Source organism: Erpetoichthys calabaricus, chromosome 4 (genome assembly GCF_900747795.2).
Source record: "Erpetoichthys calabaricus chromosome 4, fErpCal1.3, whole genome shotgun sequence".
NCBI classification, from domain to species: Eukaryota; Metazoa; Chordata; class Cladistia; order Polypteriformes; family Polypteridae; genus Erpetoichthys; species Erpetoichthys calabaricus.
This window is the reverse complement of record NC_041397.2, coordinates 243,594,321-243,619,534: the sequence shown is the minus strand read 5'-3', so window position 1 is coordinate 243,619,534 and position 25,214 is coordinate 243,594,321. Positions and strand designations below refer to the sequence as shown.

At 38.0% G+C, this 25,214-nt stretch overlaps 1 protein-coding gene across 1 annotated transcript; it reads right to left on the bottom strand.

Annotated features, from left to right (window-relative positions):
- Positions 1-536: 536 nt before the first annotated feature.
- LOC114669320 (sterile alpha motif domain-containing protein 3-like) lies at positions 537-3,370 on the bottom strand. Its single transcript, XM_051926758.1, has 3 exons — positions 2,461-3,370; positions 2,222-2,371; positions 537-890 (listed from the first exon to the last, which is right to left on the bottom strand). Exons 1-3 carry the CDS (start codon positions 3,193-3,195, stop codon positions 573-575), a joined length of 1,203 nt encoding a protein of 400 aa, XP_051782718.1. The 5' UTR covers positions 3,196-3,370; the 3' UTR covers positions 537-572.
- Between the last annotated feature and the right edge of the window lie 21,844 nt (positions 3,371-25,214).

Genomic DNA, 25,214 nt, shown 5'->3' with positions numbered 1-25,214 from the left:
TTTTTAAATTGATATGTGATACAAAAATATATTACTTGCATGGATTAACTAAAAAAAGCTCATTAAATAAACGAAAAACTACATTTGTTTAGCAAAACTGTTTATTATTGTCTCTCAACAGACACCAATGAAAAACATATCTGTTAAAGTTTTTGAAAAACATTAGTGTTAAGCAAACCACTTGAATTGAACAATGTTCAACAAGAGCAAATTAAATCATCTGTTTAACAGAGGCAACTGATAAGCAATTTTAGTTTCATGTTAAAACAATTTAAACACAATAGAACAAACTAAAACATTTTCCATATAATACAGGTAGTTAAACACTAAGACAATATTTTTGTACCAGAGAAGAGATTGTTTTACTCTATTCTTTCATGATCTAAACAAATAAACCTTAAAGATTTTAAACATCTCAAATTAAAAAAAGATATTCAAACACATTAAATATTTACAAACTGCAAAAAAGACAAAACTAAGATTTGCACATCATTTACCCTCAATCAACAGATTCTACTTATATATAACTTCTAACCTTGCAAAATGAATATCAACATAATTGATACGCCAGGCTAAAGCTTTAGAACTTGCAACAACTTATTTTTTAAGGACAGGGTACGAGCCGAACATTGTTCTCCAAGATTAAGAAAGACCTTCTGAATGGTCTCAAATGTGTACTTCCATTCTTTAGGATACTCCATATTTAAGGCATAAATCAACCCAAACAGTACACAAAAAGCAGTGGGATAATCCGGCAGTCCTTCAACCACAACAGTGTCCTCAATCACAACTGCCATGCTGTCTAGTGTCCCGGAATCTTCTTCATCTCTGACCATTTCAATCATCATGATTTTCACACCTTGAGTGTCCAATTCCTTTGACTTAGTTACCTTAAAAACATATAAAAACAAATGTTGTAATGCACCACTGTGAGTAACAGTTGTTAGTTTTATGATGATTGGGGGAAAAAAAACTTACCAAACAAGACTTGAATAGTGGTGTGTGCTCTCTCAGGTAATGTGGAAGGCCTGTCAATGCAACTGATTTACGGTGTTCAGTTATGTCTGTAGTCTGGAAAGATGAAAGATTTATGGTATTATAAAACAATAAAAAGGAGAGACAAGCTTTCTTATATTGATATCACAACAATGTATTTACATTTCAATACATTTAAAAATAAATGTTAATTAATACATTTCTTAATTGCATAAATAGTTTCACATGTAAAATATGTTTTATGTCGCACTTCATTGGCCGTTTATGCTGGTCAACATCACCGCTGTTCTGAGCCTTATTCTGGGAGCACAGAGTACTCGACAGAAGGCACAATGGGGTGCCAGTTTACCAGAGGGTACACACAGACAGACCCCCATAATTCTCATACACTCACACCTGGACAATTTAGTCAGACCTAAGCTGTCTTTCATTGGTTTGTGGGAGGAAACTCACTTCACATTTAATTTAATGTTTTACATTTTTCAAATCACCATTAGAAGTATATTGGGTAATCTTTCTGCTTCTAAATTATTGGAAGTTTAAACATCACTTATTAAAGATGTAGAATTAGATGTTGAAGTTCTACATTCAGGATTACTGTTCAGAAAAATTCACATATGAAACCTGGTCTACCCGAGGATGAAGACATAAATGGAAAGTAAGGATCACAGAACAGGACGGGAAAAGGTGAACACACTGAGTATGTAATTTACATGAATAAAATACAACTATAATAATTTTTATGTACAAAATTTACATTGGCTTAAATTGTCTGAGTGCGTCAGTGCTTGTGTGTGTTTATACTGTATATACAGTATCTGAACTGGTGCTTCATCCAGAGTGTCCCCTGCCCATTTGAAAACATTTACATAAGCATTTATATTGAGCACATGGTATCAACATGGTGTTACATACAATGTCTACTGTAAGGTACAGTATGTAATGTAACAAGAATTATGCAACTAAATTGACAGGCAAAACAGACATGAATGCAAGGCAGCCTCATACACATTTATCAATATCCGGATGACAAAAAAACAAACAAAAAAAAAAAAAACCCTATGTAAAAAATAATAAGTAGAAATCTTGAGAGGAAACAAAGTTTAAAATCCACATGAACTCTGAAAGCTTAGTGAAAATATAATTAGACATAATTACAGAAAAAAAAAGAAATTAACTATTTCTTTACATGACTGGCACTAACTAACCAGAACTTGATTATCACCTGCTGATCAAGTCTTTCCAAAAGGGTCCCGATTTCATCACCTCCTTTTGTTCTGAACATGCGAATAAGCCCATTTGCATACGTTTCCAAAGCAAACTGGAAGGTTTTGTACAGGTCGATTCCCGTTATTCGTTTGAATTCTCCATACACCTGAAAGATACATACAGAAATTACCAATGGCATTAATATTTATAAAATCCCATATTAAAAAATGAAATCAAATTCACATATTATATTACCTGATGCTGTAAGAAGAGGCCTGGCCATTTCTCTTTTACAAGTGACACTAAAGGTTGTTGTTGAACAATTTCTTGTCGTCTCATGGAGAATGTAATGTCCATTTTTTCATTTAGAAGGTTCATGTTGAAATTTTTCTTCTTAAGTTCATCTACCATGGCTCTTCTTTCACATTCCAGTACTTCTTCATTGATACCAGGTGGATGGTCAGGCAGGAAGTTTATCTCTGCATGCTTTGGTTTTTTAACACCTTTCTTTTTCTTTTGGTTTACTGTGACTTCAAAGCATCCAGCGCTGCACAATTTTTGACGATAATTGCCCATCTTGTGCTTTAGGCTCATTTTCCATGCTTGCCACCCCTTATCAGGTCCAGGCTCAGACAAACAGGGGTGCTTAGAAACAAGTTCCCTTGCAACACTTTCAAACTCTTTGTCAGTGGGGTAAGCTTTGAAAGAATACATTAGCTCTACTAATTTGTCTAAAATTTCCATTTTCATATCACGGGGCACATTCAAAGTTGTTTGTTCTTTCTCATATTGTTCATTGCCTTTTCTGAGGCGGATCTCTACGTCAAATGAAAAACTTGGTATGAAAAATTTTGATGGCCACTGACTTACACGGTGACAAGAACTGGATGAGCTTGGGCTGGACTCTACTGATACCAGACTTGCTGTATCTAAAGTGTCAAAAGAAACATCTGATGAGTCTTTGTCAGGTTGTTCTATTGGGCTCACCATTAATTCCCAAAAAAATTCTTATAGTGGCTTTTTCGGGTGGAAGTTCCTCCACATTATGTAGATTGCAAAGCCGATAATCAAAGTCAGGATCTTCATACTGCATTGAAAATCCTTTCTCAATCTGTAGCTTTTTCGATAGCATTTCTTTGAGGTCTTCAAGTGAAGAAGGGTTGGGAATGGACACTTGTTGTATTTTGTCAGGTCCCGAGAATAACTCGAAGTAGCATAGTGACAAATGTTACTAAAAACAAGATAAAAAAGAAGTTCACTATAATTACAATACGTGGCTAACAAGTTATAAATCTCTTGAGAGAAACTAAAAGCTTTCCTCTTATTTTGTAAGGTGTAAGAGGATAAAAGTCATTTAGCTGATCTGGACGAACAAGAATTACATCTCCATAGTTACACCTTGAAACTTCATACGACCGAAAGATGTTCAATGTACCATGAGCTCTGTTTTTCAACAACAAATGAACTTCACCATTTATTATTAAAATATTCTGAATGAAGGCAAAGTCAGGTAGACCAGAACAAGAACCCACAGATATTACCATACCTTTTGAGTAAGTAGTTCCACGCAAACATACAGTATGTGTGACAGACACCATGTTTTGGCTTGGATATACTTTACTGATAATATCCTTAAGCTTTGGTTCAAGGAACTGGGTCTGGACCACCTTTACTTTGCCAGGCTGCAATAAAGGTTTAAAAAAATTGGGTGAGTCCAAAACATATGCCAGCAATAACTGATGTTGTCTTGCCAAAGTAACTACAATGTTTTTAAAACTGCATGAATCACGAACTACCCTCTTGAAAAAACTATGCTTAGATTCAAACCTCATGCTCCACACATCAACTAAGGGGCCAAAACATCTTATCATATTTGGATAATGCTCTATGAAGTGGTGTTTGGGTTTTAGTTTTTCATTTGGAAACACTTCTTGAAACAGCTGTCTGTGTCCTGAGAGTTTTGACTCCAAAATAGCACAATGTTTCCTCTGAAATTTTTTGGAAAATGCAAGTTCACATATCCTTCAGGTCCATTAAAATTTCCCAAGTTTTCTCTTTTTCCGGCACTAAACCACCAATCATCCAAGATAAGAGTCTTAACAGTGTCCAATTCTCATGCCCCATTACCACCAATTGTTTTTTTTTGAACTGAAGGTTTGTGAAATTTTTTGTGGCCGATTAACTTTATCAGAGTGGTCATATGGAAAATTCTGGATAATAGTGTTAAGGCAGTCAAGTGTGAAATAATTATCTTGAATCAACTTGTGCAAACAAACACTTAATTCAAAAGGCACAACACCCTCAAGAAAATCGTGAAGAAGGTCTGGTGGAAACCCAGTTACAGGGTGGAAAAAAGTCAAATGTTTACTCAACACACATTCAGCTTTCACACCACTGGCAGACTTAAGACTGGGGTTTTGTTTTAAACTGAGTGATTAAATCATCATGCCCCTGTTGTGTTATTTGAAATAATCCTTGTCGTACATCTATGCTTTGAATGTCACTCAGTGATGCTAAACAGAAACGACAGAATTTGTCTACTTGAAGCTCTCCTGGAATCCTGCAAGACTATGTGCAGCAAGATTATCGGCAGAAACAGCAAACACAGTTCCTCTGATGTTTCCAGAAAGTTTACTGATGTACAAACCTTCTTGTTCAAGCATCTTTAAATCTTTGACTAATGGATAAAAAAAAGTGTCATAACCAAACTCTTTTACATCCAGACTTTTGCTTAGAAGTGCTAACTGTATTGCATTGAGATTGCTTCTAAATTCTGATGGCCAGTTAAGAAGAACCCAGTATACTGCAGTTAACTTGTGTTTCTTGCGTGAAGTGCCAAGTGGATTGGCAACTTCAAAATCATCAATGTACAAACAAATAGCAATTCTAAACTCTCTGGAACCAAGACGTTTGTTTTCTTTATAAAACTTTCCATCAAGATATGACATATAATATCCTGGTATCTCCACTGGAGTACTCAATGTGTTCTCCAAAACGTCATCTCGACCCAGCAAAGCTGTTAAGACTTTCAGTATGGGAACATACACAAATGACCTGTTTTTTATTCGGCTGAACACAAACTCAACTGGTTCAACTACAGCAAAGTTTTTCTTAAAATAAGCCTTTCTTTTGTGACCAGTAGCAAGTGCTCCTCCTTCACAAGCTGTTAAAAATGGGTTGCTTTTGTGAATGGTGTCTGAAATATTTGCAACATCAGAGTTACCAAGAGTGCAGTCATTTTTCTTCAAAGTGTCCACAATAATATGTAAGGTTTGGGATTCTGAAAGTTCTGAGATCTCTTTTAAATTTTCAATAATCTGTTGCATTGCATTTTGTGAAACGTGCAGTACAGTTTGCATGCACAAAAAGAAAGCAGCAAGCTTATGTTCAATTGCTAAATCTAAATTTTCTCCTTCAACAACAATACTTGTTAAAATATTACTGCTACATGCCTCTGTGGTATCTTCACCATCATCAGAGTCCTCTAGAGTACAGCTAGCTTCACCTAATTCATCCTCTACAAGCACCACAGACGTTCTAAAATCCTTCAAGGACTGATGTTTGTGTTTTCTATTAATATGCACTCGGAATGTGGAAAGAATGTTGGTTTTAAAAGTACAATTAGAATACGGACATTTCACAGTTTCGTAGTTTTTCAAGTGTCTGATCAAGTGAATAATATAAGTCCTTTCTTTGCAAATGTCTTTGAAATTACAGTGTTCACAGTTAAATGTGGCACACTCCGATTTATCACTTTTAGAATGCACGCGGCTTAGGTGCGTTCTTAAAGCTCCTATTGTATTAAATAAAGCTAAACAGTCCGAGTACAAACACTGCACTCTTCTGTTGGTTAGATGATGCCAGTGTTTTAATCGATAGTGCTTAATCAGAATATGCTGTTTTTCATGTGAAAATTTGCAATAACGACAAGGTATTGATAGCGTGGACATTCTTTTGTTATTTAAACTCGACTTCCTTAAACTTAAAAATTGGCACATTCATTAACATTTCTGATACAACAAGACTATATGAACTGGGACTATTCTGAATTTTTGGCACAAAAATAAAGAAGTGCAACTTAAGTGAAACGAAGGAAACTACTTAGATATGCAAACAATTCACGGCTCACGCTGTTAGACTTCCTCCTTTATGGCAGGTTACTTATTCGCGAATTATTATGAAGCTGACCACTTTTCTTAACTCACACTGTCAATGTCACAGAATATCACGTACCTCAGAACTTAACAAAATCTTCACAAAATACCACATGCAATGAAATAGAGTCACTTTCCTGGATCTTCCGGAAGTGTAAGTTAAACAACGATTTGGACATGCGTGAATGAAACAAAACGTTTTTACCTTGTCGTAACTTAAAGTTTTATGTTTACTTAAGAGCAAATACTTGAAATGTGCCGTACTTGATATAACATTTTGTCTCAACTTCGTTTCCCACAAAAAGTTGAAGAAACTTATTTTTATAGCCTTCCAGAACGATTTTTAGATTTATTTTTTTTACAGTGTAGCAACGTTTAACCATTTTCCATTGTGGAGGACAGAGGATTTACAACTTTTGTACAGGCCTTAAACCCCATGTATGTTCTCCCTAGCAGAAAAACTCTGTCCCAAACAATTATTCCATAACTATATATCTGAGGGTGGAGTACAACACTGTGCTTTCAGAAACCACTGCTCTGGAAAAAAGGTAGCATTTAATGACAACAGAGCTGTGGATGAGGCATTTCAAAGAATAAGTGCAGCAGCAGCAAGATGCAACCCCAACAGCCTGTCTGCTCCTCCATCAGGGCCAAGAGGAAGAAATTGGAGCAGGGGCATGTTCACAGGGACCACAAGCTTCTGCTGTGTGGAGGCTCTTTGACGAAAGAGCAACAGGAGACACTGCAAGGAGAAATCCCACAGCTGATGCTATGCTGGAGTTGAGGTTCTATCTTGAGGAGCACCTCATCCAAAGATCCGAAGACCCACTGAGTTGGTGGGAGGCCAAGGCTGCAGTCTACCCACGCCTGGTTAAGGTAATGGTAGGAAGACTTTGCATTGTCGCTACATCGGCCCCCTCAGAAAGAGTCTTCTCAAAAACAGGACAAATAATCACGGAGAGGAGAAATCGCATCAGCCCATCTAAGCTGAGGCATCTGGCATTTCTGAATGCCAACCTGGCCTAAAAACTTTTATTCAAAGAGTCATAGTGTTGTGTTGTTGTTGTTGAGTTTGGCCTTTATTTAATTTGTTTGCTGTGTTTTTGTGTTAAGTTGTTCATTTAAAGCTTTTATTAAAATGTTAAACAATAGTAACTGTGTATTTATTGTAATGAAAAAATACATAAAATACGTAATGTCTGAAAACAATGAATAAGAAATTACTTATACACAAACCATTCATAATTGCTTAATCAGGCTAAAATATAAGCATCCAAGTGATACTAAACGAAGAGCCATTCGGGAGCCGTAAGAGCTGGCTCTTTAAAGGGAGCCGATCCAAAAGAGCCGAAGCTTTGAAAAGAGCCGGAGTTCCCATCACTAATGTCAGGACCAGGTGAAGTGCATCATGTGCCAAGTAACCACATCACAATATATTTAGAAGACACAAAATTTGAGAATTGAGAACAGCGTGTTTAAATGAGTAAACTCACTGATACTCGCTGATAGCTGTCAGGCTGTAAATACACGGGGAGAACATGCAAAACTCATGCAGACTCTGCATTGTCGGCAGGGTCGACACTGCAATTAAGGCAAATTAGGCATTCACCTAGAGTGCATATCATAAGTGGAGGGGGAACCCAGTCACATGGGTTATCTACTGAACAGTAGCAATAAAAAGCTTGGCCCAGGGCACAAAATACCATTGCACCAGCACTGGCTGTCATTGTGCCTACATTAAACCTCAGTACTGAACTTACTAAACGTCTACCTGATTAAACTTTGGTGAATTGGCATTGCTAAAGTATCCCTGGCCTGTGTGTGTGTGTATTCATCCTACAGTGGACTGACGCCCTGTCCAGGGATCGCTTCTGCCTTGAGTGTTCCCCGCACTCGATAAATGGGTTAGGAAGATGAATGGGCTTACTGGTGAATACAGGCACTTTCTTGTGACCTGCTATGATCTCAGTGAGACTCTTCAATATCATACTAATGTCAGTGCACTCTGATCTCAAAGGGGAAGAAGTTGATGAAATTATTTCAACATGAATTAGTTATATCAATTTAGTATGGTGCTGGGTGCAAATCCATCACTGAGCTCACTCTCCAAAACAGGCATCTTCGGGGTATATCAAAGGAAAACTGGAGTACCTGGTGGATAGCTCACACAAACATAGGGATAAAGAACATATGGACAATGAACAAGTGTAAGACTTGAAAATAGGTCACTGAATCAGTGAAGTTACTGACTGTGCCTCCCTAACAAAGAAATCAACCAGTTAAAAAAACAAAAAACAAGATCACATGCCCATAATTAGGCGGATAACACTCAATGAAGTGCCTTTCCCAAGTTATATATACAGTGGTTAGTAATTCTGCCTATAATTACAAATCCCTGGGATCAAATCCCATCCCAGTCTTGGTGGCACTGCAGGTGTTCATGTGTTGTTTTCTCCGTTTGCAGGTGTCTTGGACTGTCCTCCCCTTTTCATTGTCATTCAGAAGCTAAGTATGATATTTTCTTTCTTTGTGTATAAGAGCACTGGTGCCCAAGCTCCATAGCTGGAAACCATTTAAAAGCACATCCAATACTGGTGTACTGATTAAGATGAACCCAAATAATAGACCTTTCACTGCCACTACTGAAAATGTTAACACATTTAAAATGGCTGTGTAAACATAGCTGTATACAGTAGCTGGATTTAAGAAAACAGTGAAAAAGTTGGAATAAAGTATGGCTTGGCTACAGCTGTATAGCCTAAGTACTAAAATCTGCTGTAGAGGAATTGGTCAAAAAGGATGTGTCAGTATTGGGTTGTGAATTCTAGTGTTGCCCTTTGCGTGTTTGTATGCTAAGATACACTAAAACAACTAATAATAAAATATTCAGTTTTTCTCTGTTATTAATAGCATTTTATATAAAATGCAATTGATATTAATGTACACTATTTTTAAGACTTTTATCATGACCTAGCTAGCTTTTGTAATTCATTATAATTTATTAATGTTCCCGCGCAATGTGAACTGTACCTGCAGTTCCGTTTCATGTCAGTAGGTGGGGATGTTTTAATATTAAATGCCTTTTCGTTCTAAGCAAACGGAGGAAAAGATGAAAATATCAAATATTTAGGTGAATTAAAAGTGTGGATGCCTAAAAAGAACATAATATCAATAATAATAATCCTTTACATTTATTTATTTTCTCACTACTGAAAATGCTTAATAGTGGCAAAAAGGCAAAATGATAAGGGGTAAAATTCAAACAAATTTTAGAAAATATTTCTTTATACAGAGAACCAGAGATACATGAAATAAGTTATCAAGCAGTGTAGTAGATAGTCTTGACTTTAGTTGAATACGGGATTGATGACCTCCAGTATGCTGGGCTGAATGGTTTTAGTTGAAGCTCTACTTATCAGTATCCTCCTGATTCACTACAGTCCTGGTCACACTCTGCCATTCAGTGATGCTGGGGATCATTCCTGTCATTGGATTAATTTATTCCCGTTTTTGATTCTTGAACTAACCTAGCACAAAGTTTGTGTTTCATGTATTTATTTGGTGTTTGATGTCTTGATACTAGTTTGTTTGAGCTTTTTCTGTTTGTTTGAGCTTTTCTATTTGCTTTACTGAATGCTTGTTAGTATGGGATAGGCACTATAAACAACAACAACAACATTTATTTATATAGCACATTTTCATGCAAATAAGGTGGTGCAGTGGTAGTGCTGCTGCTTTGCAGTAAGAAGACTGTGGAAGATTGTGAGTTCGCGTCCAGGTTCCTCCCTGTGTGGATAGTGCTTTGAGTACTGAGAGAAGTGCTATATAAATGTAATGAATTTTATTATTATTTACATGATGAAGAAAAGAGAAAAAAAAACTAAGTAAGAATTAAAATAAGACAACACTAATTAAAATTTTATAAGAATAAGGTCCAATGGCCAGGGAGGACAGAAATATACAAAAAATCTCCAGATGACTGGAGAAAAAAAAAAAAATCTGCAGGGGTTCCAGACCATAAGACCGCCCAGCCCCCTCTGGGCATTCTACCTAACATAAATGCACAGTCCTCTTTGTATTTAGGGTTCTCACGGAAGGACTTGATGATGATGGTCATGTAGACTTCTGGCTTTTATTCCATCAATGTAGGAACATCATGGTGCTTTGATTAGGTGGTGGTGGCGCAGATCGCCACCACAGAAAACTGGGAAAAAAACAGAAGAGAGAGTAGGGGTTAGTATGGATTTTAGAGCCATCATGAATACTTATGATAATTAATTGAATATGCAGAGCATCAGGATTAAACTAAAATAAAGTTAGGAGAAAGCCACGTTAAAGTAATGAGTTTTTAGCAGTTTTTTAAAGTGCTCCACTGTATTAGCCTGGCAAATTCCTATTGGCAAGCTATTCCAGATTTTAGGTGCATAACAGCAGAAGGCCGCAGAAGGCCGCCTCACCATTTCTTTTAAGTTTAGCTCTTGGAATTCTAAGGAGACACTCATTTGAGGATCTAAGGTTACGATTTGGAATATAGGGTGTCAGATATTCCAATATATAAAATGGAGCGAGATTATTTAAGGCTTTGTAAACGATAAGCAGTATTTTAAAGTCAATTCTGAATGACACAGGTAACCAGTATAGTGACATAAAAACTGGAGAAATGTGCTTGGATTTTCTTTTCCTAGTTAGGATTCTAGCAGCTGCATTCTGCACTAGTTGCAAACGATTTATGTCTTTTTTGGGTAGTCCTGAGAGGAGAGTGTTACAGTAATCTAGTCGACTGAAAACAAAAGCGTGAACTAATTTCTCAGCATCTTTCAATGATATAAGAGGTCTAACTTTTGCTATGTTTCTTAAGTGAAAAAATGCTGTCCTAATGATCTGATTAATATGCGATTTAAAATTTAGGCTACAGTCAACATTTACCCCTAAATTCTTTACCTCCATCTTGACTTTTAATCCTAATTCATCCATTTAGAAACACAAGTAAGACATTGTGTTAGTGAATCAATAGAGTCGGGGTCATTAGGTGCTATTGATAAATACAGCTGCGTGTCATCAGCATAACTGTGGTAGCTCACGTTGTGCCCCGAGATAATCTGACCTAACAGAAGCATGTAGATCAAAAAGAGCAGTGGACCCAGGATAGAGTCTTGTGGAACATCATATAGAATATCATGTGTCTTTGAGTTGTAATTACCACAACTAACAAAGAATTTTCTCCCTGCCAGGTAGAATTCAAACCAATTTAAGACACTGCCAGAGAGGCCCACCCATTGATTAAGGCGATTTCTAAGAATATTGTGATCAATGGTGTCAAATGCGGCACTCAGATCTAAGAGGATGAGAACAGATAAACGGCCTCTGTCTGCATTTACCCGCAAGTCATTGACTACTTTAACGAGTGCAGTTTCTGTGCTGTGATTTGTTCTAAAACCCAACTGAAACTTATCAAGAATAGCATGTTTATTGAGGTGGTCATTTAGCTGCATAATGACTGTCTTCTCTAAAATTTTACTTAAGAAAGGCAGGTTAGAAATGGGTCTAAAATTTTCAAAAGCAGAAGGGTCAAGATTATTTTTCTTGAGTAAGGGTGTAACTACTGCAGTCTTAAGACAGTCTGGGAAGACCCCCGTATCTAATGACGAGTTTACTATGTCAAGAATATTATCAATTAGCATGCCTGATACTTCTTTGCTGCGGTGGGTTGGCACCCTGCCCGGGATTGGTTCCTGCCTTGTGCCCTGTGTTGGCTGGGATTGGCTCCAGCAGACCCCCGTGACCCTGTGTTCGGATTCAACGGGTTGGAAAATGGATGGATGGATGGATGGATGGATACTTCTTTGAAAAAACTTGTTAGTATTGGGTCAAGGACGCAGGTGGAGGGTTTCAGTTGAGAAATTATTTTATGTAAATCAGGTAAATCTATCCTGGTGAAAGAATTTAATTTGTTTATAACGGAGTACTGGGGCTTAAGAGGATCCGCAGTGTTGGGGAGATATACAATATTATTTCTTATACCATTAATTTTTTTATTGAAAAATACAGCAATAGCCTCACAAGTTTCACTGGAAGTATTTTGGAGGCATTCCTTTGAGTTACCTGGGTTTAGCATACAATCAATCGTAGAGAATAAGATTCTGGGATTACTAGCATTGTTATTAATAATCTTAGAGAAATAACAGTGCCTCTCAAGATGGCCTGTGCTATTGTATTCTGTTATTTTAACCTTTAATATCTCATTTTGGGTAGTTAGTTTAGTTTTTCTCCATTTACGCTCAGCTCTATGGCATGTTCTCTTTAAATCAGACACTCTTTGGGTCTTCCATGGTATAACAATGCTAGAAGATTTTTTAACTGCCTTTTCAGGTGCAACTATGTCAACAGTAGCTCTCACCTTAGTATTACATTTTTCCACCTTACTATTTACATTATCTTCGCTATTGTAGTTAGCACTATAAACGGACTGGATGCTTAGAATGTAAATTTTAAAGCTGCTGATGAATCAAAGAAGCGTTTTTTAACAATATGTTTCTAATGAATGTTTTATATCAATATTTCAATATTACATTTTAAAATAAAATGGTCTGATAGACCAATATCAATGACCTGCTTTACATCAACTTTTAGTCCTTTTTGTATTTACTAAGTATAACCTATGACCTGCTTTATGTGTAGGCTGATTAACGAGCTGTCTCAAATCAAGAGTCCAGGAGGTTTATGAATTCTTTTACTTTTTGAGTCACACTGATTATCGATATGAAAGTTAAAGTCGCCAACTATTAGGAGTGTGTCATAGTTCGTAATTATGCTTGACAACAAGTCTGAGAATTCCTCAAAGAAAGACGCGTTAAATTTAGGAGGTCTATACACAGATAATACTAGAAAGTGAGAATCTCCATGAATAACAACGGCAAGATATTCAAAGGACTTCAATTTACCAAAACTGACATCATTACACTTTAACCGGCTCGAGTAAATGTTTGCTAAGCTGCCACCCTTCTTTCCCTGGCGATCCGCATGAGTAAAACTGCAATTTGGAGGCGCAGATTCGATTAAAACAGCCGCGCCATCTGAGCTAAGCAACGTTTCACTTAGTGCAATAAAATCTATTTTTCTATCACTAATAAGATCGTTGATGAAAAACGTCTTGTTGGTTAATGCTCTAACATTTAATAGTGCCATATTTAATGTTTCTGAGGGGCAGAGCTGAATTTTATGTGCATTATGGGTATTTGAAATAGAAATTAAGTTATTTTTATTAGCGCCGCTCTGTGCGTATTTTTAATTTAATCTATAATCTATTTTTATAGATTTAATACATTGTTCATCTAAAGGTGTAATTAAATTATTAGTGTTTATGCCGCACTGCCTAGATTTTTTTACGTGCATTGAGATTAGTTATTAGAGTAGTAATGCAGTGCACTTTTGCAGAAGACTTTGTTAAAGAATTATCATGACCTAGCAAAGCATTACGGAAAGGGTTAGGAGTAGAAATAGACAGTCAAGAGAGACGAATTACTTTAACAATGTTTTCAGTGAGGACCCGGGCGCCGAATCTATTTGGATGCAGACCATCTCGCTAGATGAAACGCGGCCTCTCCCAGAAGAGGTCCTAGTTGTCAACGAACCCGATGTTTGATTCTATAAACAATAATAATAATAATAATAATAATAATTGTTTTTAGTATTTTAATGCTACTGCCTATGATGGGCCTTGGCCAAGAGAGAGGGCAATTTTATGTGTTGTGTATGCATTTATATTTATATCTAGGATTGTGTTTGTGTTAAGGAATTTTGTTTATGTGTCAAGTTTTTAAAATGAATTCTTTCTGTAGTTTTATGTACTGGTTGTGTATTGGGTTAGATGTAATGTCTGTAGATGTTTGTGTGGTGTATGTGGGTTGACAACAGTGATGGATACAAAAATAGGCACAGTTATTTCCTTGGCCATTCTCAACAGGCAGTGGACTTCACTGTCAGCTCTGTGTACATCTGCATTTTATTTGTTTGTGTGTTTTTTAAGTTGTGTGTACTTAGTACAGCAATGTCAATAATATATAGTTTTTTTTTTGGTTGTCTGGTCTGTTATAATGTAAGGTTTTGTCAGTCAATATATTGTAGTTCTGTCCCAGTGTAGTTTATAGGTGGCATTTACTATGGAGGGTCAGTAGTTTACAACCTAATGCGGTGTATTGGTTTTTTCTTGTTCCTTATGGCTGTATTTGCATATACTGTCTACAGTGTTAGTGTCCTTAAGAATATATACTGCTAAAAAATTAAAGGAACACTTTTTAATCAGAGTATAGCATCAAATCAATGAAACTTCTTGGATATTGATCTGGTCAATTAAGTAGCAGAGGGGGTTGTTAATCAGTTTCAGCTGCTTTGGTGTTAATGAAATTAACAACAGGTGCACTAGAGGGGCAACAATGAGATGACCACCAAAACAGGAATGGTTTAACAGGTGGAAGCCACTGACATGTTTTTTTCCCTCCTCATCTTTTCTGACTCTTTTTTCACTAGCTTTGCATTTGGCTATGGTCAGTGTCACTACTGGTAACATGAGGCGATACCTGGACCCTACAGAGGTTACACAGGTAGTCCAGCTTCTCCAGGATGGCACATCAAAATGTGCCATTGCCAGAAGGTTTGCTGTGTCTCTCAGCACAGTCTCAAGGGCATGACAATTACTCTAGGAGAGCTGGACAGGGCTGTAGAAGGTCCTTAACCCATCAGCAGGACCGGTATCTGCTCCTTTGGGCAAGGAGGAACAGGATGAACACTGCCAGAGCCCTACAAAATGACCTCCAGCAGGCAGGCCACTGTTGTGAATGTCTCTGACCAAACAATCAGAAACAGACTTCATGAGGGTGGCCTGAGGGCCTGATGTCCTCTAGTGGGCCCTGTGCTCACTGCCCGGCACAATCGAGCTCAATTGGATCTCCAGAATGTCCTGATCAGAAGAGCTTTGCAAGGAGCAGAATTCTGGACAGATCATAGACTTGTCCAGTTCATCCTTCACACTGTACTTAGACCACCTACCAGAAGACAACCCCCCAAGTCACACCTCAACATTGCATCCCTCACAACCATTGACCCCAGAAACGCATTGACAAGTCATCTTCATAAGCAGCTTGAACACATCCAGATACCAACCACGGATGGTGACATCATGACTACCAATCCTGATGCTGATGAACTGTGGACCTCGCTGCTCACAGCCTTGCAGTGCGAAAAACGTTTTGGTGAGTTTCTCCAATCATCACTAGTCACATGTAATGTCCTTAATCTGTGTTTCTAGCTTGTGTTCCCAGGTGGCCTTCCTGAAGTTGGTGTGATGATGGTGTGTTTTGTTTATTTCATGTTTTTATTCTAATGTGATATGATGGTAGTGACTACAAATATATATATTAATATATACACATCTTTTAGTGTTAAATGTATGTGGAAGAATATTTTCGTTAATAAGTTATGTTGTTAATGACAATTTATTTTTGTTCAGTGGTATTGGTATATAGGGATGCTGAGTGGGGTCTGTTCCTGTGTATTGTGAGTTTTCTCTCAATGTCTTGTCAGTTTGTGTAATAGAATGTAATCCTCAGTGAATAGTGTTTTGGTGGGTTCATCAGTAACAGTTGTTGTAGTGTCCACTGTTTTTGGGTGTACATTGTTTAATGTGTTGTCTGCCAGTGTGTTTCATGAGCTGGTGTTGTTACTGGTATTTTCTGTTTGTTTCTATAAGTTAGCTGCATCTTCCTGTTTTATTTGTTTGGGTCTTTTTTGGTTAAGGTTATGTGTGAGGGTAGTTTATCACTGATCTGCGATTCTTTGTTCTGTGATTTGTATATTCGAGTATTTCTGTGTAAAAGCTATGAAAAATTTGTGTCTGTAATGTGTTGTGTCTGTTTCTAATTCTGTAATTGTATAATATGTACACATAATGAAATGATTAATATATTTTGTCCATTTCATGTACAGGAATATCTTGCCTACTTTGTTGGTCAGGGACATGGGGCCCCTGAAGCAGCCATAGCAGTTTGGGTCTGGTGGTCTGGCCCTTCACTCCATGGAGTGGTCATAGCAGTAATCATATTTGGGCCGGTGCTGCTTTTGCCGCTAGTACCCAAGGGAGACTGCATCTTTTCAAATGTGGGCCTCTACCTAACTCACAAAAAAAAAAAAAAAGGTTCTTTTTATCCTGGGTGACGAACAAGCCAGTATGAACTGCATTTCTAGATGTAACCATTTTTCATTTAACATTTCTGCCAAAGCAGATAATGGTCCACCTTTAGTCTGCCTCTTCACTTAGACCTTACCAGCATGGGTGGCCCTCTCAAGATCATTAAGCTCCTGCTAGCATTGCTCTACCATGATAAGATGGTAGACATTGGGGGGGGGGGTATTTATTATTATTATTATTATTATTATTACAGTATGTACTATACAAGGGTTTATACCCCTTTAGCTTGTCATTAGGTTTGGATGCCTCTGTGCAGTACAGTGTAGTTAAGCCTACTTTCTTTGTCTATGCTCCTATCTCATCAAAAAAGAAGAAGTTGAGAAAATGCTTCAAATGATTTTCTAAAATGGGATTAGGCTCTTCTGCGTACCTTCTGTAAAAAAGACGTTCATATTGCATTATCTAGTCTTAGTCTTGCTAGCTTCATTACAGGAGGAGATGGACTAGGATCAGAAAATAAGACATGAACGTTTGACCTGACTGACTCACCAATCACTTTTGCATCCCTTTCATGGGGCAGACAAGGGACGTAGTCAGTGACCTTCAAAAGACACTAATGTCAGGGGCAATGTGTTTCAGAGGACACTATCTTCAACTAAGTATTATGAAAATATAGGGTCCAATTGTTGTTTGATCTTTTAAATGGTGACTTATTATTTGTTATTAGTTTATTTATTTGTTACAGGTAATACCTTAGCTTGGCCCTAATCTTAAATTATAATGAGACAATGCTGAGAAAAATAAGCCTTACCCAGCTGTAACTTTTCATATATTGTCAGGGTCCATCAGGCTCTACCATTGTGAGATGTTGGACATTTCTTGACTCATGTGCGTCTCCACTTCCCTGTGTGCTCTACCAGTCTCTCCACATTTGGCCATATTATATAATTTTGCATTACTACTGAACCAGCTTGCTCTTGGTCTTCCTCTTCCCCTTTAGCTATTAACTTGGAATTACTTCTTCTAATTTATTAATGACTTTTATTAAATTATTTCCATCTAATTATTTTCCAAATTTGTTTTTTCATTGCAGAATCATAAGACCACCCTCCCGTTTACAGCTACACTCACACAAATGGAGTCTTCTCTTCACTTTATGTTGTAAAAGGGAACTGAAGAGCTCTCTGTGAACAGAGACCCAGATCTGTCACCATAACCTCATAATATTTCTTTTATGCCATCTCTTTGTGACCTGGTTGGCAAGCCAGACATTTCTGTGTATGAGGATCATGATGATGATGATTCTTGCAGCTTCAAATTTGCTTAAACATTGATGCTCAAATTTTCCAAGCATTGTTGCCTTTTCTAGCAAAAGCCTCTCGCTTCTGGTGTCAGCGATTTTCATTTTATTTTGATCTGAGCCAGTTTTAATGAGCAGTCAAAACTGATTTAATCTGAAAGTGACTGATTTCTGTATCTCTTTCACCATGGTATGCATGGTGATCTTCCACCATTGCTCAATTCTCTCTGAGATGTTTTCTTGGTGGCCCCAATTCCATAGCCATATCCTGATACATTGAAGAACATTGCATTGACTATATTATCAACCCATTTAAATCAGTAGGCTGGTGACTATAAATTGGCCAAGTTTGAGTGTCAATGTGTAGTAAAGGACTGTCCCCCCTCTCCAGGATTGGTGCCTGCCTTGCACCAAACTTTTCCAGAAATGGCTCCAGGCTCAAGTAACCTTGAACTAGATTAAGTAGATTTGAGAATTTTATAGTAGTATGAGGAATTCATCCATTTCTTGAACCCACTCAATTTGATGTAAGGCAGGAACAGTTCTGAAAATGGGCCCTAGATGATCCCCTTCTCGCCAGTCTGACTCAGAGTAGTCTACTAACCTAACATATATTTGGGATACAGGAATAAAAAAGGCTAAAGCACCTAGGAAATCATCGGTATGTGGTGAAAATATAGAAATAACTCAGAGGGAGGAATCGGGCCAGACTCCAACTGGGAGGCTGATTATAGGATTGATTAAAGCATTTCTGTATAATGCAGGAAACAAACGAGAATTACATTTTCATTGTTTAAATCATTTCTATTAAATGTGAAGAGCAGTACAGTGACTCACCATTCAATGCACGCTACCTAATTAGATACTATCATACTAAAATGTATTGTCTACTTAGTCCATTAATTACATACAAGTCCTTCTACCCAACTAAGAGAAACAAATGAAACGAAAAAAGAAGAGGAAGAAAATATAAAGAGAAATATGAGTATTTAAACACAGTAGAAAATAGGTGATCAACTAAGCTAAAATGGTGAGAACATATAAAGTGATTCAGTGAGTTCTGGTTGAAGGATGGCATTAAAGAATGGCTGTATATACCAAAAAATATCCGAGATATTCCACACAGAATGACTTTCAGTTTTTGTTTTTTTAATTTTTCTTCTTCTAATTATATGGTTAGCATCTTTGACTCATCTTTTCTTATCTGAACCCAGAACTGAAGTTTAGGAATGCCAGTACCTTTCCACCGACGTAAACAGTATAACAGGCTTCTCTAACACTCAATTAGCATTTACTAATTGACTAATTAAATGATAAGCTTAGGGCAGTTGACCATATTAGGACACTTAAGAAATATCTTGGTTGTATTTTTAAATCAACTTAATAGTATCTTGATAAAATGTAACAATTTCTGTCAAAAATTAGAAAATTTCTGGGCGTGTCCACACATTTTAAACTGGAAGTGTATTTAGAAAGGCTTTTTGCTGACAACCAAACAAATTGACAGTTAAAACTAGTACAGGACAACTACTGAAATCTGTCTGTCTGTCTTTCTGTCTATCTCTTTGTTGTTACTCCTGTGCAAGTGTGGCTGCACAGCGGTTGCTTCTTGTAAGTATACACTGAATGCTTGCTAACTATACTGGAGAGGCAGTAGCTAGGTGGAGGTGTACCATGTACACTGTGACCAGCAGGGGGCACTGCAGCCTCCCAAACCTCAGACACCGCCACACAGACACCAGCTCGGGTTCAAATAAATGATGTATTAATAAAACATCCCTCACAATTGCCCACTGGAAGTACTGCTCGGTCAATCTGAAGTCCCAGAGAGTAGGGATCACATATGCCTGCAGCACACCCTGGTGGCACCCACGGGACGTGACAAGGCTGCTGTAACAGACTCCAGTTCCCAGTGTGTCAACACTGGTAGCATCACCCAGGAAGGCTGGCATCTATCATGTCGGGGGGTTCCGTAGCCTTGCCAGGTTGTTTCCCCTGTCCTTCCATCCTACTGGCCTCCCAGCCAGGTAAGGGTTCGAAACCCATCCCGATTAGGATGCCCACACATGTGTGCTGTCTATCACAACAACCAGGAGAGAAAAGGAAGTTGAGCAAGTGACACTGATCCATTGTTAGAAGAGTAAAGAAGCCTGCGGATAGATGGCAGGAGGTTTGAACACTGAGGAATCATGGACATGGTGATGTGCATTGTGAAGTGGGGCTATTTTAAGGGTTTTTTTTTTGTATGAAGTCAGTACGTGATATAAAATAATCTGAGGCACTGAATCCAACATTTTCATGAGGAATAAAAGTTCTGAATAACTCCTAGCAAGGTTATTATAGTTTTGCCTTTTTATATTATTTCTGACCTTACCTGGAAATTCAGTTTAGTTTTAGTTGTCCTTCATCATGAATTTTTAGTTTTAATTTAGTTTTTGTTTCACAAAGACATATCTATTTTATTTTTATATATATTAGTTTCAGTTTTAGTAATTATGGTAGGGTTAAAGAGTTTTGTGTCACAATCAGACAGAACTGTACACTTAATGGGTTTGGATATGATATGAGTTTAATGTTAGTGAAAGCTTACTACACTACATGGCTTACTATTTTGTTTTTGTCTGATAAAAACAAGCAAAATCAAAAACAGATATTGAATATGAAAGATTTTACACAATTTTATAATTTATAAAACATTTTCTAGATAGATAGATAGATAGATAGATAGAATGTCATCTCTGTAGAACAAATGTGCACTGACTGTTGGCACTTTTATTCTTTTCCTTTTCTTGCCCAAAATGGACCAATTTGTGATGAAATTTAGGTGAATTTTTAGGATCGAGGGTCTTTTTTCTCTAAATTTCTACATCACACAACATATCCTGCTCCAAGACAATCTACTTACAATTAATTCCTTCAATATTGCATTAAAAATTTTCCCATACTGGGCTTTATTTTCTACCAGCTATATTGATCTCTGATTCCATTTCAGGCACATACGATTTATAGACAGAATTTTGCCACCTGCAGGCCTGAAAATATTTCAAAAATCAGATTCTACTGTGTTCTGATAGGGGTGATCATGAAAATCATGGGGGCTTAGGAAAAACAGGGCTCTTAGGCATGAATCAGCAAGCAGACCCCACCTAGCTGTACTGAGGGAAACAAAGAAAAACAAGCATGTAGTGTCAAGGTTAGGGCAGTGAGACTTTGAATAGCCCATGCATAAGAACTGTAAACCCTTAATGAGCAGAGTAAGAACAGGTAATAGGAGTACGGAGAGCCACAAAACAACAGAAACAGCATCTGAGATTAGGAGCAATATATACACTTTCTAAACCTACTTATCCAGAGCAGGATCGCAGGAAACCTGGAGCCTATCTGAGCAGCTTTGGATGCAAGGCAGGAAAAATCCCTGGAAGGGGTGCCAGCCTATTGCAACAATGCTATATATAGGCAATATGTATGACATGGCTGATGTTAAGAACAAAAAATATTTAAACTATCTATTTTGAAAGAGAAAGATTGAAAAGAGGAGGACAAATATTTTAAAACATAATTCTACTACCAGATTATTTTCACAATATCAGGTATTTTGAGCTGTGAATGTAAAACTAAGAAAAGATAAATTAATAAGTACTGACATATCCTGAGATACTTAAACTCTTCCTCTGCAGGCAGCACCTCATCTCCAACCTGGGGAGGGCACTCCACTCTTTTCCAGCTGAGAACCATGACCTCAGACTTGGAATTGCAGATACTCATCCTGGCTGCTTTACACTCACCTGAAAACCACCCCAGTGTATGTATAACGTCACAGCCTGATGAAGCCAGCAGGATCATATCATTTGCAAAAATCAGAGATCTGATCCTGGGCCCACAGATCTGAACACCCTGCACTCCTTGGCTAGACATTCTGCCCATAATAATTATGAACACAATCAATGAGAAAAGACAGCCCTGGTTGAGTCCCACACCCACTGGGAATGAGTCTAACTTATTGCCAGCAATGCGAACCAAGTACCTCTTACTACCAAAGCACCTCCAACAGGACATCCCTAGGGAGGTGGTCATATGCCATTTCCAAGTGCACAAAACACATGTAAACTCGTTGGTCATACTCTAATGAAGCCCCCAGAATCCTTGTGAGGGTAAAAAGCTTGTCCAGTGTTCCTCCTGAATCCAAGGCTCGACCAACAGTTGGATTCTCCTTTCTAGAACCCTGGTATAGGCCTTCCCAGGGAGGCTGAGGAGTGAAGAGTGTGATTCCCCCTAAAGTTGGACACAAACACACAATCCCATCCCCTTTCCTAAAGACGGGGACCACCACCACCCCAGTTTGCCAATGAAAAGTTATTGTCCATGGCCTAACCGAACTCCTTCTTCAGTCTGACAGCTCCTTTTACTGCTGGAACCCACTGCCAGAGATTTAATGCTATGACAGGCACCAGTGACCTCACATCTGCTACTCTGTGCAACCACCTGGGGTCAATGTCCCCACCTCCCTCAGACATCAGGAGAAATTCATCCAAAGGCACAAGTTGAAGACTTTCTAGACATGTGCATCTGCCAAACCTACCTAGGACACCTTTACTATACATTTAGGTTTGCCTAGTCTGTCTGGCATCTTGCCCTGTCCTCTGATCTAAATCACCATGAGGTAGTGATCAGTTAACAGTTCAGACCCTCACTTCACCCAATTGTCCAAGACGTACAGTCATAGATCTGATGATAAGACTGAAATCATATAACCTATGTCGAAGGGGGCTCTGGTGCAAAGTGCACTTCTGAACACACATAATCTCAAACATGGTGTTTGTTATGGACAAACTGTGACTAGCACAGATTTCCAGTAACAAAACGCCACTCAGTTTCAGATCAGGTAGGCCGTTCTTCCCAATCACACTCTTACAGATTTCACTGTCATTACCCATGTGAGCGTTACAAGTCCCCCTGTAGAACAATAGAGTCCTCAGTGAGAGCAGCCTTCAGCACTTCCTCCAAGGTCTCCAAGAAGGCCGAATACTCTGAGCCAATTGGCACATAATCACAGACAAGAGTCTGAGCCCTCCCCCCAACTTGACCCTTTTGTCTACCGGGATAAACTGGTCCAGCCGGGGGGGCTATAAGTAATCTCACTCCTGCTCGACGCTTCTTAGCCTAGGAAACTTCACAGTGGAATAGAGTCCAGCCCCTCTCCATAGGTTTAGTTCCAGAGCCCATGCTGTGTGCTGAGGTGAGCCAAACTATGCCTAGATGATGCCTCTCCACCTTCAGCACTAGCTTGGGTTACATCCCCACCAGAGATGTCACATTTCACGTCCCATGAGTGAGTTTTGGTACCCAGGGACTGGTTCACCAAGGCACTTGACTCCCAAGAAGAACAATTCATACATCCAACTTCTGAACTAATTTTCTCCATTGTAGCGTTGGGGGGAAATGAAGTCTCTACCATCAGGCAGGAAATAATTCTGGATGGGATGCCCACTCATTGTAGGGCACTAGTTTTGAGTTGCCAGACTTTGGTAGAACATGCAAACTCCACACAGGCAGAATTTGGTAACTAGAGATTTGAGGCAGCATCAGCATCAACCACTGCGCTACCATTATCCCCTTGACTCTAAAAGTGTTCACGTTTAATCAAATGTTCTGGAATTAGAAAACAAGTTCAGTAGGTTTTCTAGCTTACAAGGTTTTATTTATAATACTTTTCATTTAAGTCTTACTAAAAATATTCAGATGCATTTAATATATAAAGTTAACATAGCAATTTAAAAATATTAATTGAACAATCAACATAAAATTCTTAAAAATAATATACAATTAATTACAAAATGAATAAGCAAGCTTGGCACACATTCCTTCTATTATGTCCCCTGTTTGCCTGAACTGAAAAGACTCATCAACAACAACTACAACATTTATTTATATAGCACAAAACAAAAAATCTCCAGATGGCTGGAGAAAAAAAATAAAATCTGCAGGGGTTCCAGACCATAAGACCACCCAGCCCCCTCTGGACATTCTACCTAACATAAATGAACAGTCCTCTTTATATTTAGGGTTCTCCCAGAAGGACTTGATGATGATGGTCATGTAGACTTCTAGCTTTTAATCCATCAATGGTGCTTTGATTGGGGGGGGGGGGGGGGGGGGGGGGTTGGAATTGTGGAGCAGATCGCCACCACAGAAAACCGAGAAAAGAAACAGAAGAGAGAGTAGGGGTTAGTATGGATTTTAGAGCCACCATGAATACTTATGATAATTAATTGAATATACAGAGCATCAGGATTAAATTAAAATGAAGTTATGAGAAGGCCATGTTAAAGTAATGAGTTTTTAGCAGCTTTTTTTAAAGTGCTCCACTGTATTAGCCTGGCAAATTCCTATTGGCAAGCTATTCCAGATGTTAGGTGCATAACAGCAGAAGGCCGCCTCACCACTTCTTATAAGTTTAGCTCTTGGAATTCTAAGCAGACATTCATTTGAGGATCTAAGGTTACGATTTGGAATATAAGGTGTCAGACATTCCGATATATAAGATGGGGTGAGATTATTTAAGGCTTTGTAAACCATAAGCAGTATTTTAAAGTCAATTCTGAATGACACAGGTAACCAGTGTAGTGACATCAAAACTGGAGAAATGTGCTCGGATTTTCTTTTCCTAGTTAGGATTCTAGCAGCTGCATTCTGCACTAGTTGTAATCGATTTATGTCTTTTTTGGGTAGTCCTGAAAGGATTGCGTTACAGTAATCTAGTCGACTGAAAACAAAAGCGTGAACTAATTTCTCAGCATCTTTCAATGATATAAGAGGTCTAACTTTTGCTATGTTCCTTAAGTGAAAAAATGATCTGATTAATATGCGATTTAAAATTCAGGTTACAGTCAACAGTTACCCCCAAATTCTTTACTTCCGTCTTGACTTTTAATCCTGATGCATCAAGTTTGTTTCTAATAACCTAATTATATCCATTATTGCCAATCAATAAAATTTGTTTTCTCTTTATTTAGCTTGAGAAAATTACTATTCATTCTTTTAGAAACACAAGTAAACATTGTGTTAGTGAAACAACAGAGTCAGGGTTGTCAGGCACTATTGATAAATAAAGCTGCGTGTCATCAGCATAGCTGTGGTAACTCACGTTGTGCCCTGAGATAATCTGACCTAACGGAAGCATGTAGATCAAAAAGAGCAGCGGACCCAGGATAGAGCCTTGTGGAACACCATATAGAATATCATGTGTCTTTGAGTTGTAATTACCACAACTAACAAAGAATTTTCTACCTGCCAGGTAGGATTCAAACCAATTTAAGACACTGCCAGAGAGGCGAACCCATTGACTAAGGTGATTTCTAAGAATATTGTGATC

What these genes read in the sequence shown, in the direction of transcription:
- LOC114669320 (XM_051926758.1), bottom strand. Translation starts at nt 3,195, where the DNA reads ATGGTGAGCCCAATAGAACAACCTGACAAAGACTCATCAGATGTTTCT. An exon ending in GCCTCTTCTTACAGCATCAG is followed by an intron (nt 2,372 to 2,460) that starts GTAATATAATAT and finishes TGTATCTTTCAG; the next exon opens with GTGTATGGAGAATTCAAACG. An exon ending in TGGAAAGACTTGATCAGCAG is followed by an intron (nt 891 to 2,221) that starts GTGATAATCAAG and finishes TATGTTTTTAAG; the next exon opens with GTAACTAAGTCAAAGGAATT.